Source organism: Crinia signifera, chromosome 6, assembly GCF_055691185.1.
Source record: "Crinia signifera chromosome 6, ASM5569118v1, whole genome shotgun sequence".
Lineage (NCBI taxonomy): Eukaryota > Metazoa > Chordata > Amphibia > Anura > Myobatrachidae > Crinia > Crinia signifera.
The window spans coordinates 257,131,471-257,148,062 of NC_139222.1; the positions used below are offsets into that span (position 1 = coordinate 257,131,471).

A 16,592-nucleotide genomic window follows, 5' to 3' on the forward strand; every position below is an offset into this window, starting at 1 on the left:
ACTTTCATCGGACCCCCTTGTGAGTGATCTAATTTTCCATTTACATTTTTTCTATCTTTTTAATTTTTTTACACTTGTTTTTCTGCAAAGTATTTTACAAATATATTTTTTATGCAATTCAGAAATAAATCTTTTCAAATGATTATATTGGGACCTTCATACATCTGACCATAAGCGCCTGTGCTAAAATTTCTCCAACCCCCCCCCCCCCCCCCCCCCTTCCCATTCATGATATTTGCTGGTTGATTGAACCAGCTGGAGATTTTTCAGGCTGCTAAGGGAGAGGCGCATTTGAAAAATCACACACCACCCCATTTGGCATATATATGTTCTATGATTAATGTACTGTACCATAATGAACCGTTTTTTTTTTAAATAGTAATAATCAGTAAATTCAGTCTACATTGTTAAAGATCTTGTGTTTCTGTTACAAAGCTGCTTGTTTTGTTGCTCTGGTCAGCAGCCTTCACACAATTTGGATCGTTGCAGTCTGCTCTCATGCTGTCAATCACATTGTGAGAGGCTGGGCTCAGCCCTTCACTGATTATGCACCTGAGTAGAATTCAGTCTGTAGTGAATATTAAGCTGTAACCCTTCAGTGGCCTGGTTTCTGTTTGTTCAACTGTCTAGTTCTGACTGAAGCTCCTGAATCCATGCCTCTAATTGCTGATTACCTTCCTTCCTATCAAGCAATACTAGGCAGGGGGGATAAATATCCGGCCCTCATACCAACAGTTGCCTCCAGCAACTGCTGTTTCTATGTGCAGTTTCCAGGCATCTTTTATGGTGTGTTCATGTTTATCTGATTCCAGATTCCAGTCGCTTCACCTGGGCACTTCCAGCCAGGAACTCCACTGAGACCTCCAGTGTTTGTTTCCACCTGCTGCACCTTTGACTCACCAAGTTACCTGCACCTGTGCACCCCGTGCATCCGGAACCTGTGCTTCATCCGTACCTGCACCTGTGACTCACCAAGTTATCTGCACCTGTGCACCCCGTGCATCTGGTACCTGTGCTTCACCTGCACCCGTGCTTCATCCGCACCTGCACCCGTGCTTCACCTGCACCCGTGCTTCATCCGCACCTGCACCCATGCTTCATCCGCACCTGCAACCCTTCTTCACCCGCACCTGCACCCGAGCTTCATCTGCAGCCTTCACCTGTGCATCCTGTGCTTCCAACACCTGTCCACCACCAGCTCCTATCACCTGTGCTCCTGCACCTGTGCACCCCGTGCATCCGGAACCTGTGCTTCATCCGTACCTGCACCTGTGACTCACCAAGTTATCTGCACCTGTGCACCCCGTGCTTCTGGTACCTGTGCTTCACCTGCACCCGTGCTTCATCCGCACCTGCACCCGTGCTTCATCCGCACCTGCACCCGTGCTTCATCCGCACCTGCACCCGTGCTTCATCCGCACCTGCAACCCTTCTTCACCCGCACCTGCACCCGAGCTTCATCTGCAGCCTTCACCTGTGCATCCTGTGCTTCCAACACCTGTCCACCACCAGCTCCTATCACCTGTGCTCCTCCTGCTGCCAGACCCTGAGCACCACCAGTTCCAGCACCTGTGCACCGCTTGCTGACGGCTCCTGTGCACCACCAGCTTCCGTCACCTGTGCTACTCCTGCTGCCAGCACCTGAGCACCACCAGTTCCAGCACTTGTGCACCACTTGCTTCTGACACCTATGCGCCACCAGATTCCATCACCTGTGCTACACCTGCTACCAGCACCAAAGCAACACTCATTACTGGTACTTGTGCACCTGCAGATCCAGTACCTAGCACCAGCACCTGTACCTGCAAGCGGTACTTATGTACTAACTGGGCTGCCGATTTTGAAATCGGGTCCATCGCATCGCATCCGATGCGATGCGATGGACCCGATTTTTCCATAGGATTCAATGTTAAAATGGACTGAGTCCATTTTAACATGGAATTCAATGGGAAAAGGGGTCCTTTTCATACCCGTACTATCTAAGTGGGCATGGAGTTGGATATAAACCTGTGGCGAGCGTAGCGAGCCACCGAGCCCGAAGCGTGGCGAGCGGACACAGAATACCGTCCGCTCGCCATTTTAACATTGAATCCTATGGAAAAAATCGGGTCATCGCATCGCATGCGATATGGTCGCATGCGATGCAATATCTCATCGCATCGCATCTGATTGTATGCCTTAAGTTTACCTTGCACAGAAACAAAATAACTTTCACAAATCTAACTCTCTCTATACATGTTACATCTGCCCCACCTGCAGTGCACATGGTTTTGCCCATTTTCCGAACAAATTTGTACTGAGCTCAGATCTGAATAAGGCCCTGTATCCGTTATCAGCACCTGCAATTCCGGTACCTGTTACCAGCACCTGTACCTGCAAACCCAGTACCTGTTACCAGCTTTTGCTACTTGCACCTGCTAATCCAGTTACTGTTCCTGTATCTGTTATCTGCAAACCCTATACCAGTACCCTGCACTTGCAAAACCTGGAACCAGTTACACAAACCAGCTATACTGCACCAGCTACAGTATTTACTGGATTCTGTTCCCGGTTTTCGTGGAGAATCATCTCCTTCTACATCTTCATCAAACCCTGTCCGGAGCTCCTGGTGAATCCTTCTGGCATCTGTATTCTTCTTGTCTTCTTCAGAGACCATCTTAATTGCTCTCGTTCAAAGACGTCATAGAGTAAATTCTTGCTTCTCCGGGATCTGTATAAAAAGTCTCCATGTCACTTGGTCACGACTGGGTCCTAAAAACCAAGAATCCTGACAGTTTGCTGGAGGTCCAAGGACTTAGCCAGTGACCCATGTGGGAAACATAGAGACCCAGACAGAGCTTCTGTCATCAGCCTTGAGACTCCTACAAGATCTGGCTGGTGGATCTTGTGGCATCAGTCTATTTCTACTAAAGACCCTCTACGCTGCACATCTGCTCCTATAACATCTGGCAATCTGGTCTATTCCCCTTCAGCTCCGTGCTATTATACTATCCCAAGCAGGGATGTTCAAACTCCTGAGAAGAAAGTGTATTCTGGGACCCAGTGTCTCTCCGATGGGGATTGTGGTTCCGCCCAGGTCTTTAGAGAATTTGAGCCAGAAACCGTAAAAACTTTCTACCAACTGCTTGAAGAGTTGCAGGAACTCTTGGCAAAAAAAAAAAAAATTGTTTTTGTTATGCTTGGCAATTCAATGGTACCCTCCACTACGAGTCCAGAAGTAAAAGGAGATCCCATTTAAATGTCAAGGACTCCTGAGAAGCCTAATCACAAGTCTAGTAGGGACAGATTTAAAAGTTGTCCACATCCCAAATTATCCGAGGAGGAGTGTCGTCAGCGCAGATTACTTTGTCTGTGCTTTTACGGTTTTCAGGATCCCTTCATTGGGGATTGGTCCCTCCGTGGTGTCAAGAATGAAGTGATGGTTCCAGTTACCACTCTAAAAGAGTCTCGTGATCACAGTTGGGGTCCCAGGACCAAAATCCATCTCTAAAAATGGTTTTGCTGATGACCACAAAAAAGACCTCTGTGCCTCTCACTTCAACTAAGGCTTCAACATCCACAGCTTCAGGAGGGGTGCTTAGTCTCCAGCCCCAAAAGAAGGTTCAGCCTTTCCAGCCTCAGGAGAGGGCACACAGTTTCCAGCCCCAAGAGCGGGTTTGTTGTCTCCAGTCCCAGAAGGGGATTTCCTGCATCAAGCCCCAAGAGGGGATTTCAGGTATCCAGCTACAGAAGGGGATAATCCCAATTGTCCAGCCACAGGAGGTGGTGATTCCAGGATACCCCTCCTTGGCCTTAGCTTCCTGGCCCTTGGACACTCCTGCCTGGGCCCGAGGACACTCCTGCCCAGGCCTCCGGGCCCGAGGACACTCCTGCCCACTTCCTGGAGTTGTGCGGCGTGCTATCAGTCGTCAGCTCACTTTTGCTGCATATTTATTGGGGTTCCCTGCAACTCCAGAGCTTTTGGGGTTTTGACTTTCACACATCTCCAGTATAATGGGCACCTCTGTTATTAAACTCCTTCAGGCAATAAATGCCTCATCACTGAAGCTGCTTCAAATGCTTCATAATACACATGTTATTGTTCAAATTGCCTCCTCTGTTTATGACAATTTTATGAAGAGACTGAGGAGCATTCACCTTTGCTACATGCTCCTGTTAAGCCTTTATATCCTGCAGATGGCTTCGATGTGCCCCTGATTTCCCCAGAAGTGTTCTACTTGATGGAAAAGTGCTGTACCCCGGGGCTTGGTTTTACCTCTGCTACTATGGATCTTTTGAAGGTATCCTTCAAATTTAAACCCGAGGACAATGAGTCCATTTACCAATTTTACATGGAAGGAAAACACTACTCATTTAATCTTCGTGCACCATGGAGTGGGACTATCACTCTGATATGGCGGAAAAATGGCTTTGACATCTGGCCGGATTTATGTTATGCATCATTCTAAATGATGATTGCCATGTTTGAGTTTTATTTTTGATTCTTAGTTATGCTTTAACCTCCTATCGTAGTTTTTCTGTTTTTCTTTCTTATTTGTGTATGGATATTCTGTTGTTGCTCACAAATAACATAACTGCTGCTACTCTGCAACATGTTCATCCTTCTAATAGAAACATAGAAACATAGAATTTGACGGCAGATAAGAACCACTTGGCCCATCTAGTCTGCCCCTTTTTTTAAACATGTTACCTCAAACCATATTTGATCCTTATTTTTTTGTAAGGATATCAATATGCTTATCCCAAGCATGTTTAAATTGTACTACTGTATTTGCGTCTACCACCTCTGTTGGGAGGCTATTCCACTTATCTACTACTCTTTCTGTGAAAAAATTCTTCCTCGCATTTCCCCTGAATCTTCCTCCCTCTAGTTTCAGTGCATGTCCTCGTGTTCTGTTGCTCCTCTTCATGTGAAGAATGTCTCCCACCTGTACCTTGTTAAAGCCCTTGATATATTTTAAAGTTTCTATCATGTCCCCCCTTTCCCTTCTCTGCTCTAAAGTATACATATTAAGATCTTTTAGTCTTTCCTGGTACGTTTTGTGATGTAGGCCATGCACCATTTTAGTTGCTCTTCTTTGTACAGTCTCTAATGTATTTATATCCTTCTGGAGATATGGCCTCCAGAACTGAACACAATACTCTAGGTGAGGTCGTACCAATGACCTATACAGTGGCATTATTACTTCTTTCTTTCTACTGCTGATACCTCTCCCTATGCAACCAAGCATCTGACTTGCCTTCTTCATTGCTTTGTTACATTGCCTACCTGCTTTTAAGTCCCCTGAAATAGTGACACCTAGATCCCTCTCTTCCTCAGTAGTTTCCATTATAGTGCCATTTATACTATATTGAGTCTTTGGATTTCTGAGACCCAAGTGTATGATTTTGCATTTTTTGGCATTAAACTGTAGTTGCCATTCTCTTGACCATTTCTCTAATCTGCCTAGATCCTCAATCATTTGTTTTACCCCTCCTGGTGTGTCTACCCTGTTGCATACCTTTGTGTCATCTGCAAAAAGGTACATTTTACCCTCAATTCCATTTGCAATATAACCAATAAAGATATTAAAAAGCACCGGTCCAAGTACAGATCCCTGGGGTACTCCACTTGTAACCTTTCCCTCCTTTGACTGTACTCCGTTTACTACAACTCTCTGTTTTCTGTCCTGCAACCACGCTCTTATCCATTCAACTATCTTAGAATCCAATCCCAAGCTTTCAAGTTTATTTAACAGTCTGCGATGTGGGACAGTGTCAAAAGCTTTACTAAAGTCTAGATAAGCTACATCTACAGCCCCACCTTGATCTATTACTTTAGTCACCCAGTCAAAAAAGTCAATAAGATTTGTTTGACATGATCTTCCCCCAGTAAACCCATGCTGTTTTGGATCCTGTAAATTGCTGGTTTTGAGATAATACATTTATGTGTGGTTATTACAACTACTGTAGGCTCTGTATATTCAACCAATGCGGGAGATCTGGGTCGTCATAGCTTGAGGTCCTTATATACTTTGCCCTGATTCAAATTGTGGGAGGGGGAGGGTTAAGTATAGACAGTTCAGTAGCATAGTTAATAGGGTAGGGGTAGGCTAATTTTCTGAGATCCAAGTACGCCTAAGTTGGGGGTGGATTGTACAGGGTGGGGGGCTAGGGAGAAGGTTTAATTTTGGGGGTGTTTACATTTTTGTTTTTTCATTTTGTTTTACTTATTTTATAGACAGCTAGGTAGATATGTGATTTGCTTGCCCGTTATGCTACGATTTGACATGTACAGCCTACGAATCTGCCTCTATTCTTGTATAGAGTGTCCCGAATGTGATTCTCTACACGCATTACTATGTAATACGCTCTAGGTTGGTATTTCGTTTTTTTATATCTTCCAATGGATCGTGTAACAAGGCATTTTCCCAACTTTATTCTAACTGTTTCTTAGATTATGATTCCCCATTTATCCACAAGAGAATTAGAACTCAAAACTTTCTCGAAGAAGAAAATGTTGTGCAACAGAATGTGGAAAAAGTGAGGACTTATTTCCCTGAGACTTGGATTTGGCAATTGATCGCTGTTGGGTAAGTGACTGGTCACTGTAGGGTAAGTATAACCAATTGTTTTAGGGTAAGTAATTAGTCACTGTAGGGTAAGTCACTGGTCACTGTAGGGAAGTGGTCAGGGAAATCATTCCTCATTACCCCACGCAATGCATGTTTTGCAGGTCTCCTCTCAGAATCTCAAGTGAAATAATTAACTCCACCTGCGGACCTTATAAAATGTGTCTGTGAGTAATTAGTACACCTGTGCACCTGTTGGGTTACCAGCAAAACTTGCACTGTGTGGGGTAATGAGGACCGAGTTCCCTGACCTCTGCTGTAGGGTAAGTCATTGGTCACTGTAGGGTAAGTCATTGGTCACTGTAGGGTAAGTCATTGGTCACTGTAGGGTAAGTCATTGGTCACTGTAGGGTAAGTCATTGGTCACTGTAGGGTAAGTCATTGGTCACTGTAGGGTAAGCAACTGATCACTGTAAGGTAAATAAAGCCAATCATGTAGGGTAAGTCATTGATCTCTATAGGGTCACTGTAAGTGTAGGGTCACTCGCAAGGATTCAAAATCAACCAGAATAACCCCCAATGTACAATATTAAAGGTATTTCTTTATTTTAAATGAATGTTTAACAAATAAGCAAAACGAATACACAGTGAGTTACAGTTAAACCCTGTGAGTGGCAACATTGCTGTGGGAGATCCGCTAAAAACGCCAGCGCCGCTCACAGCGACTGTTTTTTTTTTTTTTAGTGCAATAGCTTACATACAAAAGGGGAGAGTCAGACTGACAGATAGGGAAGACAGCAATCATGGAACAGAGGGTTAGGATGAGACTTGGCTGGGTTTGGTGAAGAATTGTGTCTTAGGAGTCTACAGATTTGTAGAGCGGTGGAACTAGTTTTTTCATTGTCTTACCCAGAGACTCTGGCAGTGCCGAACTCCACCACATTGCCCCAGACACCATCACGGACTGGAATGCAGGAGCCGTATGTATGGGCCCCAGTGGGTTTGGACTCTCTCCTCCTTCCTCCCTTCGAGTTTTCCAGCCATTCTTTGTGGATCTCACCCTCCCATACTCTGTAATACGAGGAGAGACATTCACCCTCAAAGCCTCTGTCTTTAGCTATCTGAGGCAATGCATAAAGGTAAGTAAGATGACTGATATCATCATAACCGTTAAATTTGTATATATCCTACCACAGAAATTTGAAATACAAACAATTCAGTGCATTGAGAACAGGCTGTAAACAGCTGTAAAATCTATTTTAAAGTGTTTGTTTGATCTTTTCTATTTTTCTCCCATCACAGGTACAGGTCACCCTGCAGCCCACCCAGGAGTTACAGCAGGCACCATGTGCAGACTGTCAGTACAGCAGCTGCTTGTGCGCAGATGAGAGCAAAACCTTCTACTGGGACCTGAAGGCCTCTAAGCTGGGTGAGGTGCGGTGCCAGAGCTAACGGTTTAGGCAGTCAGGGGTAGATGTTTGAAGCAGTGATAAGGGAGGAGAAGGGATAAAGTGCCTGGTACTTTATCACCGGCCAATCAGCTCCTAGCTGTTCCTTTTTACACCCAACCTGTAACTTAATAGTCAGGAGCTGATTGGCCGGTGATAAAGTACCAGGCACTATATCACTTCTCCATTATCAGTGCTTCATACATCTACCCCTCAGTTATCTCAACTGTATAACTATTATTATTGACTGATAGAACATCTTGTGATATGTAAATGGTACATTTGAAGAGCTTAAAATATATTCATTATTTATATCAATAAGCCTTTATTCTCAGGAAAATATGTTTTGAAATAATACATGAAGATAGGAAAGGGCTTTTTTTTAAGGATACCACTTATAATATACTAGGTGATTCATCGCGCCCTACGGGCGCTCTTCACACCGTCGTAAGGGGCTGCGCCCCCTTAATTTGTGAACATTTGTATATGAGAAAGATGGTTAGAATTGTATGAAAGATGCCTGTATTGCAACTTGAGTTATAGGTGAAATGTGTTAAATAGAGAGCATATGATGTGGAAGGGGGTGTGTGTTGTTTTGTTTAATTAAAAAGCTGTTACAGAGTAAGATGTACATTGATAGTGTGGAGGGTACAGTGACATTTGTGGCTGTGTGGGGGGCTGTGTGTGCATGTTGTTTAGGTGTGTGTGTGTGCAATAGTATAGTAGGGTGTTTCTGAGTCAGCGGCTCCCCACTGGCGGAGGTCACGACACAGGAAAACCAGAGGCTGGGTAGTGATAGGGGTGTGTGGGCATAAGGGGGACTAAAGAGGAGGGTGGGAGATACTGTGCAGCTTCTGCCAGTAGGTGAGGGTCCAGCGTGGCAGTACAGGAGTACAGGATGGTGGCCCTGAGTCAGTGTCTCCTCCTACTGGGTGGGAGTTGGGGTACATGAGAGCAGGAGGCTGGGCTATGAGGCATGATAGGGGCATGTGGCCAAAACAGCGTCAGTGACTCCCCAGTGGTGGAAGTTACGGTTCATGAGAGCAGGAAGCTGGGTAGTGATAGGGGTGTGTGAGTATACGGTGGACTAAAGAGGGGCTTAGGGGTGCCGTGAATTGTGGGAGGGGCGTGGGGGTTGCCGTGAATCAAGGGAGGGAGGGGGCGCAGGTGTCCGCGAATCGCGGGAGAGGGCGGGGGTCCGCAAAGCGTGGGAGGGGGCGTGAATTGCGGGAGGGGGGGTTGCGAATTGCGGGAGGGGTGTGTGCGGGGGGTGACGTGAATCATAGGGGGGGTGCGCGGGGGGTCCATGAATTGCGGGAGGGGGGGGCACGGGGCGCTATAAATCACCTAGTTGGTTATATATTCTTGTAGAAGGATGGTAGGATGTTGCTGTCATTCAGAATGCATTTACATTAATAGTAGCAGTAAAAGATCTGACTTAAAACACCTACAGTAAAACAGAACAGGTGTTATATATTATACAAAGAATTGGTTGATGATGTGTAGGTTGACGTGCACATAGTTGTCACTGTAAAAAAATTGCTACAAGAAAAAATCAACACAGAAAGGTCAACACATGTAAATGTTGACATAAGTGTGGCACTTCATTGGTGTCCATGTCGACACATGAGAATGAATATGAAAACATTCAAAAAAGAAAAATAAATCTTCAAAAACTCATGTCAACCTTTTTCATTGTCGACCATAGCCATGTCAGTGTTTTGCATGTGCCATTTAATCATGGGGTTGCCGTGAATGGGGGGGGGGGGGGGCGCATTGCTCTGTTTCTGGACTTTCTTCTTAATTTATGGATTACCATCACCTGTGCTTAAACACCTTTCTTATCAATTACCCTGTTTAAAACAGGTGATGACAATCATAAATTAAGATGGAAGTCCACAAACAGAGCATTCTGTCCCTCCTGGAGAGGGTCATGTTGGGAGGTATGGAGGTGTGGGGCGCTCACCTGGTGTGTCTGGTGAGTAGCTGTGTCTTTGCTGTGTAACATGGAGAGGCAGAGGGTGTCTGGCACTGTCTGTGGGCTCACTGGGCTGGTTCGTGTGAGTCAGTCATGTGAGTCAGAGACTCCACCCAGCGTTACAGCTTCAGACACACTTTGAGTGACAGATGTAGCCAAATATATAAGAGATTTATTGTATCATCTATATACTCTATATGTCCATACCTCCCAACTGTCCTGCTTATTGCAGGAACGTCCTATTTTTGGGGGACGTTCCCGCAACCCTCCCGCGGCCGGTAGTGTCCCACGGTGGGAGGCAGTTGGGAGCTCCCCTGTCATCAATGAATAGATGCTGTGCGCATGCGCACAGTGGCCCATATTCTAGTTCATTTGCAGAGGCAAATTCCTTCTCAAATGGGCAGAACCATGTGCACTGCAGGTGGGGCAGATGTAACTTGTGCAGAGAGAGTTAGATTTGGGTGAGTTATTTTGTTTCTTTGCAGGGAAAATACTGACTGCTTTATTTCTACACTGCAATATAGATCTCACTTTGAAGTAAAACCCAACCCAAATCTAATTCTCTCTGCACAAGTTACATCTGCCCCACCTGCAGTGCACATGGTTTTGTCCATTTGAGAAGAAATTTGCCTCTGCGAGTGAACCAGAATAAAGCCCAGTGTCTATTCTTGCAGGCAGAGGGGCTGGGGGCATAGCCAGCAGCTCACTGAGCTGCTGGGCATGCCCCCACAGTGGTGAAAATGGGGGCGTGGTCTCAGAGGCCACGCCTCCAAAATTTTCGATACGCCTATGACACGCTTCTGACTGTCCCTCCTCTGCCTTCATAGAAGTTGGGAGGTATATGTGTCTATGAGTCTCTAAAACACTACCATCTGCTGGCAGAGCATGAAACTATATCCCTTTCTCACACATGCACAAAAACAGAAGGTAGCAGACTAGCTTTTGAAGCTTTTGATTCGAGCGGGCATACTAGTAAATTATATACAGGGATAGTCTACTGTAGTTTAATTATATATTTTTAAAATATACATCGTTATTCTAAGCTGACGTCAAATGCGTCCCTATGTAGGAGAAGTAAATATCACGGTGAAGACAGAGGCAGTGGACACCAAAGAGTTTTGTCAAAATGAGATCACGGTCGTCCCCAAGCAAGGCAGCACCGACACCGTCATTAAGCCCTTACTTGTACAGGTCAGTATGCAGTGTTTATATACAAAAATAATCTAGAAGGTCCATGTGCCAATTATAACCAAAGTGTAAAGCTTATATTATAATGGTAAGTGTAAAAAAAAAAAAAAAAGCATGTAAAACAATACACAAAAAATGCATATTTGTGAAGTTCCGCCACTGGTCCATAGATATTGCATTGTCTAGCCACCTAGTCGCGTACGCATCACTGCAATAACAAAGCTGGCTACATCTGTACACAGGGATGCCGAGAGAGGGGAAGAGCAGGTACAATTTACCCGGGCCCGGGCCTGTCATGGGGGCCCTGGTCTGGACACACAGGTTTTTTTTTTTTATTTGGTGGCAAGTACCTCTAACATGACCCATTCCATTAGGTACAAAATGCTCTGTTCCTTAACTTCCCTGCCAGTGGCAGTTACAGAGATTGGACTCCAGCACAGTCCAAAATTCAAAGAGGGGCAGTCACATCAACTGCCAGGAAGTCCAGGAACAGTGGCAGTATATGTGACCCCCCCTTTTTGAATATTGGACTGTTCTGCAGGCTCACATCTGTAACTGCCACTGGCAGGGAAGTCCAGGAACAGAGCATTTTGTACCTAATGAAATGGGCCATGTTGGAGGGTATGTGTAAATCCTTTGCAAAGAGCAGAGCATGTAAATCAGGGCAGACAGGTTAATCCCTGGCAGAGAATGTTAACCCCTTAATATGCAATGAGCATTACAGTATGTGGCATAACGTGTAATGAGCATTATAGCATGTGGTATAATATGTAATGGGTGTGTGACATGTGTAATAGGCATTGGAAGCAGTGGCCTAACAACGGGTCCGCAGAGTGTGTGGGGAGCTCTGTCCGTGGGGGCCCCAGGAAGTTGTTGTACCGGGGCCCAGGATTTCTCTTGGCGCCCTGTCTGTACATATGAGGTTTATTTTCTCTCATCTGGAACAGATTTATTATGCCTCGTGAAGTGATAAAGTCGAAGGGGATAACGCACCAGTCAATCAGCTCTTGTTTTTCAAACCCAACCTGTAACTTGACAGTTAGGAGCTGATTAGCTTGTGCATTATCACCATCAACTTTATCACTTCGCCACGCTAAGTACAACTGCCCCACGGTTTCCAAATATAAATTTTGTCCTAATTCAATACATGCTTAGAATACACTAACTGAAGTTATATTTAAATATTTACCCAACATCATTTGCCCAACAAATTCCTTTGAAACAAAATTCCGCTTACATTATTTAGCTTACAATACATAAAAACCACAGACTCTCTACTATGTCATTGGTTTCAGTTATGATTGGATTGTTTTAATATGAGAATGCCTGATGTTTATTTGTAAATGCTTATAGTCTGTGGAAATAAAATTTCTTCAATACAATTTGTTATAGAAACAATATATTAAAGTCATCCTGTTTTATTTGTTGGAATTCTCAGCCTGGAGGTGTCATGGAGGAAAAGGCTCACAGCTCTCTCCTTTGCATCCAAGAGGGAGAAGGTAAAGTTATTATTATTATTATTATTATTATTGTTATTATTAGCTGACCCGCCCGGCGTTGCCCGGGAAAACCTTTGTTTGTTTGTTTGTTTGTTTTTTACATTTTTAATTTCCAAAATTGCTGTAAAATGTCATCTTATGCTGTGCCAGAGGACCAAGATCGTAATTTGTTAAAGCCTCCACCATAATGTTAGAATGTGTTTGCATTGATACTCAATGACAGCAATGGAATCAGGTGTGGTGTTGTTGTTGTTTGAAACGAAACGCACCACTCCTGACTTGATAGCTTGTGTGTGTTCATGAATTCCACATCCACTCCTGAGATTTAGCACCTATGATGCATTTTTTTGTGTGTTTGTGTGTGTTGTACTGTTTTTTTGTGTGTTGTAGTGTATGTGGGTGGGTGTGGTGTGTTGTGTGTATCTGTCCAATGTGTCAGTGTGTGAGGTGCGCTACACACATGTATATGTATATGTATGTGTGTGTGTGTGTGTGTGTGTGTGTGTGTGTAGTGGTGGAAGTTTTGAAGTGGGGGTATGGGAAATTGAAGGCTGAAGTTATGTGCACACTCCAGAAAAAGAGGGTGCTGCCACTCAAAAGTGGGCATGTCCTTGAGTGTAGTGTACCATGCCATATGCCCCTTATACACATTATGCAAAACAGTAGTAGACCCCCTTACACTTGCCCCTTAAACATTATGCCATGCGGAAAGAGCCAAAATTCCCCTTATGCGACACAGAATGAGCAAAAAAATTCACATGGAATGAGCCAAAATTCACGTTATACCACGTGGATTGAGCCAAAATTCATGTTATGCTACAAAAATGGAGCCCAAATTCACATTGTGCAACATGGATTGAGGCAAAATTCACATCATGCCTGCCAGATTGAACCCAAATTCACATCATGCCACCTGGAATAAGCCCAAATTCACATCATGCCTCCCGGATTGAGACAAAATTCACTTTATGCCACACGGATTGAGCAAAAATTCACATTATGCCACCCGGATTGAGCCAAAATTCACATTATGCCACATGGCAAGGTGACGCATGGACAGAAACGGTGGGTTGAAACAGGGACAGAGGTAAGTATCGATGGTATATGTACCAATGGCGATGAATAGCACTGAAGTAGCCCCAATGGAGATTTGGAACTCACCGATGGAATGTAGAATCAGTAGTGGAGCACCGATCGCGAGCTGAATCGATGGTGAGGCACTGATGGTAAACTGAATCGATGGTGGAGCACCGATACTAAACTGGATCGATGTTGGAGCACCAATGGTGAGCACAATCGATGGTGGAGCACCGATAGAAAACTCAATCAATGACGAAGCACCGATGGTGAGATGGGTTGATGGCGGAGCACTGATGGTAAGCCAGGCAGCTGTTTGCAGGCAGTGCCGGTGCAAGGCGCCGGAGCGCCCCAGGCGGGGGGGGTGGGCGCTCAGCCGCTCCACGGGTGGGGAGGTGGGGAGGAATACGGCCGGATCGCTGATCTGGGGGGGGGGGGGAGGGATACGGCCGCCGTGCTGTTCCCTCCAGTGCATATATAATTACTTACCCGGGTCTAGCTCATCGGGCGGGAGTGAGAGCTGGAGGTCTGGCTTAGCGGGCAGGAGGGAGGCCTCGCAGTTCAGTCCCGGCGCAGTGTGACTGACATCTTCCTCCACCTGCACCGTGTACAGCCGCTCAGCCGGGCAGTGCTGAGCACTTGGCTCACCCTCAGACGCTGCCTGGCTGAGCGGCTGTACGCGGTGCGGGTGGAGGAAGATGTCAGTTAACATGCACCGGGACTGAACTACAGCGCAGCGAGCCCTCCCTCCTGCCCACTAAGCCAGACCTCCAGCTCTCCCTCCTGCCCTGCTCCCAACTACCGCCCCCCAGTGGCCGGAGATGATACAGGACCCAGAAGGAGCAGAGTCCTCCGGAACAGGAATCTATATTGCAGCTTAAACAAAGAGAGACACCTTGCAAGTAATACACTCAGGATGAGATCATTAGCACTGGCAACGGGCCTTACTTACCCAGCATAGATATAGGGAGGAGTGGAAGTGGATTGGCTGGGTAATAATCTAGAGGGAGGGAGCGACAGCATTGGCTGTAAAGGGGGCATGTGACAAGAAAGACATGGCTGCTCCCATGTCTGGTAAAGGCGGGAAGCCTTGTTTGTTTGGCACATGGTCTGAGGCCTACTATAATGGCAGAGGCTGAACATCAGCAATGACAGGCAAGGAGTGGAGCGCAGCACCAGGAGACTGCTGATGTTGCACAGTGCATGTACAGCGGACACAGCACCGATAGATGTCATGTCTGGAGAGCAGCCAGTGGCGGATCCAGTGCGGGGAAATAGGGGCGGTCACCCCAGGCCCCCACACATCAGGGGCCCCCACACTCCAGTACGCAGCTAGCTGCTGCATATACGCCCGATGCCGCGCAGCCCTGCGCCTGCCCCAGCGATTCTTGCAAGATAGCCCAGGAGCTAGCCTGGGATCGCACAGCCCTGCGATGGCTCCGGCCTGGCGGTGAGTCTTGAGAGACTAACGAAGGTGGCCACGGCGGCATGCATGGCGTTATTTTAATGAGCAGGCAGGCAGCACATGACAGAGCAGCGCTGAGAGCTGCCCAGCAGCAGCCAGACCCCCTGGGTGCCCGGTTCATCTCCTGACTCCCTTGCTGCTTTGCACCCCCTGGTCCTGCAGACCGACCAGTCCTTATCCCCTCCACCGCTGCCTCACCCCCAGCAGCAGCAGCATGCCGCGCCCCACCCTGCCTGCCACAACCTCAATGCCCTGCACAGGCCGGAGCCTGAACAACAACTACCATCAGCCAGGTAACCAGCAGGTCACACTGCCCCTATGCCCAGCCAGCTGGCACATGACATTTCCCCAGCGTTGCCTCCATCATATCCAATGTGAGGCTATCTATTACTAATAGTATAGTGTCTTATCTGGACAATGGACCCCCCAATTTGTTCCAGCAGAACAGTCATATCACTTTTATTGATAGGGGCCCCCACAAGTTTGTTGTCTAGGGCCCCCACAGACCTTAATCTGACCCTGAGTGCAGCGCAAGTCTTCTCAGGCATCTGGATGGTAAATATGCCTGCTGTAATACCTGGATCATGACACAGGACAGGCAATTGTAGAAATGGGTGAGAGAAGTTGTTGCAGAGAGGTAGAAATTGATGAAAATCAATAGCCTTAGTATTTCTGCAGGTTAGAGGAGGCTTGCATGGTTTTGGTATTACTGTATAGACTCAGAGTTTGGAGAAATGGAGGAGGTTGAGAAGGTGATAAGGTTGTAATCAGAGAGAGGGAATGGAGCTTTAGTGAATTCAGAAACAGAGCATAGCCTGGTGAATACAAGGTCAAGACAGTTGCCCTCCTTGTGAGTAGAGGAGTCAGACCATTGGGTAAGGCCAAGAGAGGCAGAAAGGGGTGAACTTCAAATGATGTGAATGTGCGTGATGGAACCAGTGGTAGGACTGTGTATGTGCACAACTGGGACAGTAATATACCAACACCCCCTCCTTTACTCTTACCAGGCCTGGAGGTGTGTGTGAAGTGCAAACCACCATGTGATAGTGCTGCAGGGGAGGCCGTGTCTGATTGTGTGAGCCAAGTGTCTGTTATAGCCAGCAGGTTGAAGTTGCCAGAGATGAAGAGATCGTGGACTGATGTTAATTTGTTGCAAATAGCGTGTGCATTTAATAAGATAACATGTGATATTTATGAGGTTAGCTAGATTTCTATATTTTTTTTTGATTGAATGTGAGTGGGGCAGGTGGTTAGAGCCTGGATTTGTGGATATATCACCAGCTAATAAAAGCAGAAGAGCTAAATGTTAGTGTAGGTTTGTGAATATTTGGTGTAGTGGATGTTAAATTGCATGTAGAGAAGTAAGTAAAAAGAGAGGATAGTTGT

At 46.1% G+C, this 16,592-nt stretch overlaps 1 protein-coding gene across 4 annotated transcripts in view; it reads left to right on the forward strand.

Annotated features, from left to right (window-relative positions):
- The window catches only part of LOC146009240 (alpha-2-macroglobulin-like), a 144,068-nt gene that overhangs the window by 78,681 nt on the left and 48,795 nt on the right, over window positions 1-16,592 (forward strand). For all 4 annotated transcript variants that reach the window (XR_014444627.1, XM_083149403.1, XM_083149404.1 and 1 more), the window contains 5 exons: window positions 6,437-6,572; window positions 7,465-7,690; window positions 7,854-7,980; window positions 11,047-11,168; window positions 12,604-12,664. Coding sequence is in view for 3 of the 4 variants with exons in the window: in XM_083149403.1 (XP_083005529.1) it covers window positions 6,437-6,572; window positions 7,465-7,690; window positions 7,854-7,980; window positions 11,047-11,168; window positions 12,604-12,664 (672 nt within the window). In the remaining variant the exon portion in view is untranslated. The remainder of the gene's footprint in view (window positions 1-6,436; window positions 6,573-7,464; window positions 7,691-7,853; window positions 7,981-11,046; window positions 11,169-12,603; window positions 12,665-16,592) is intronic.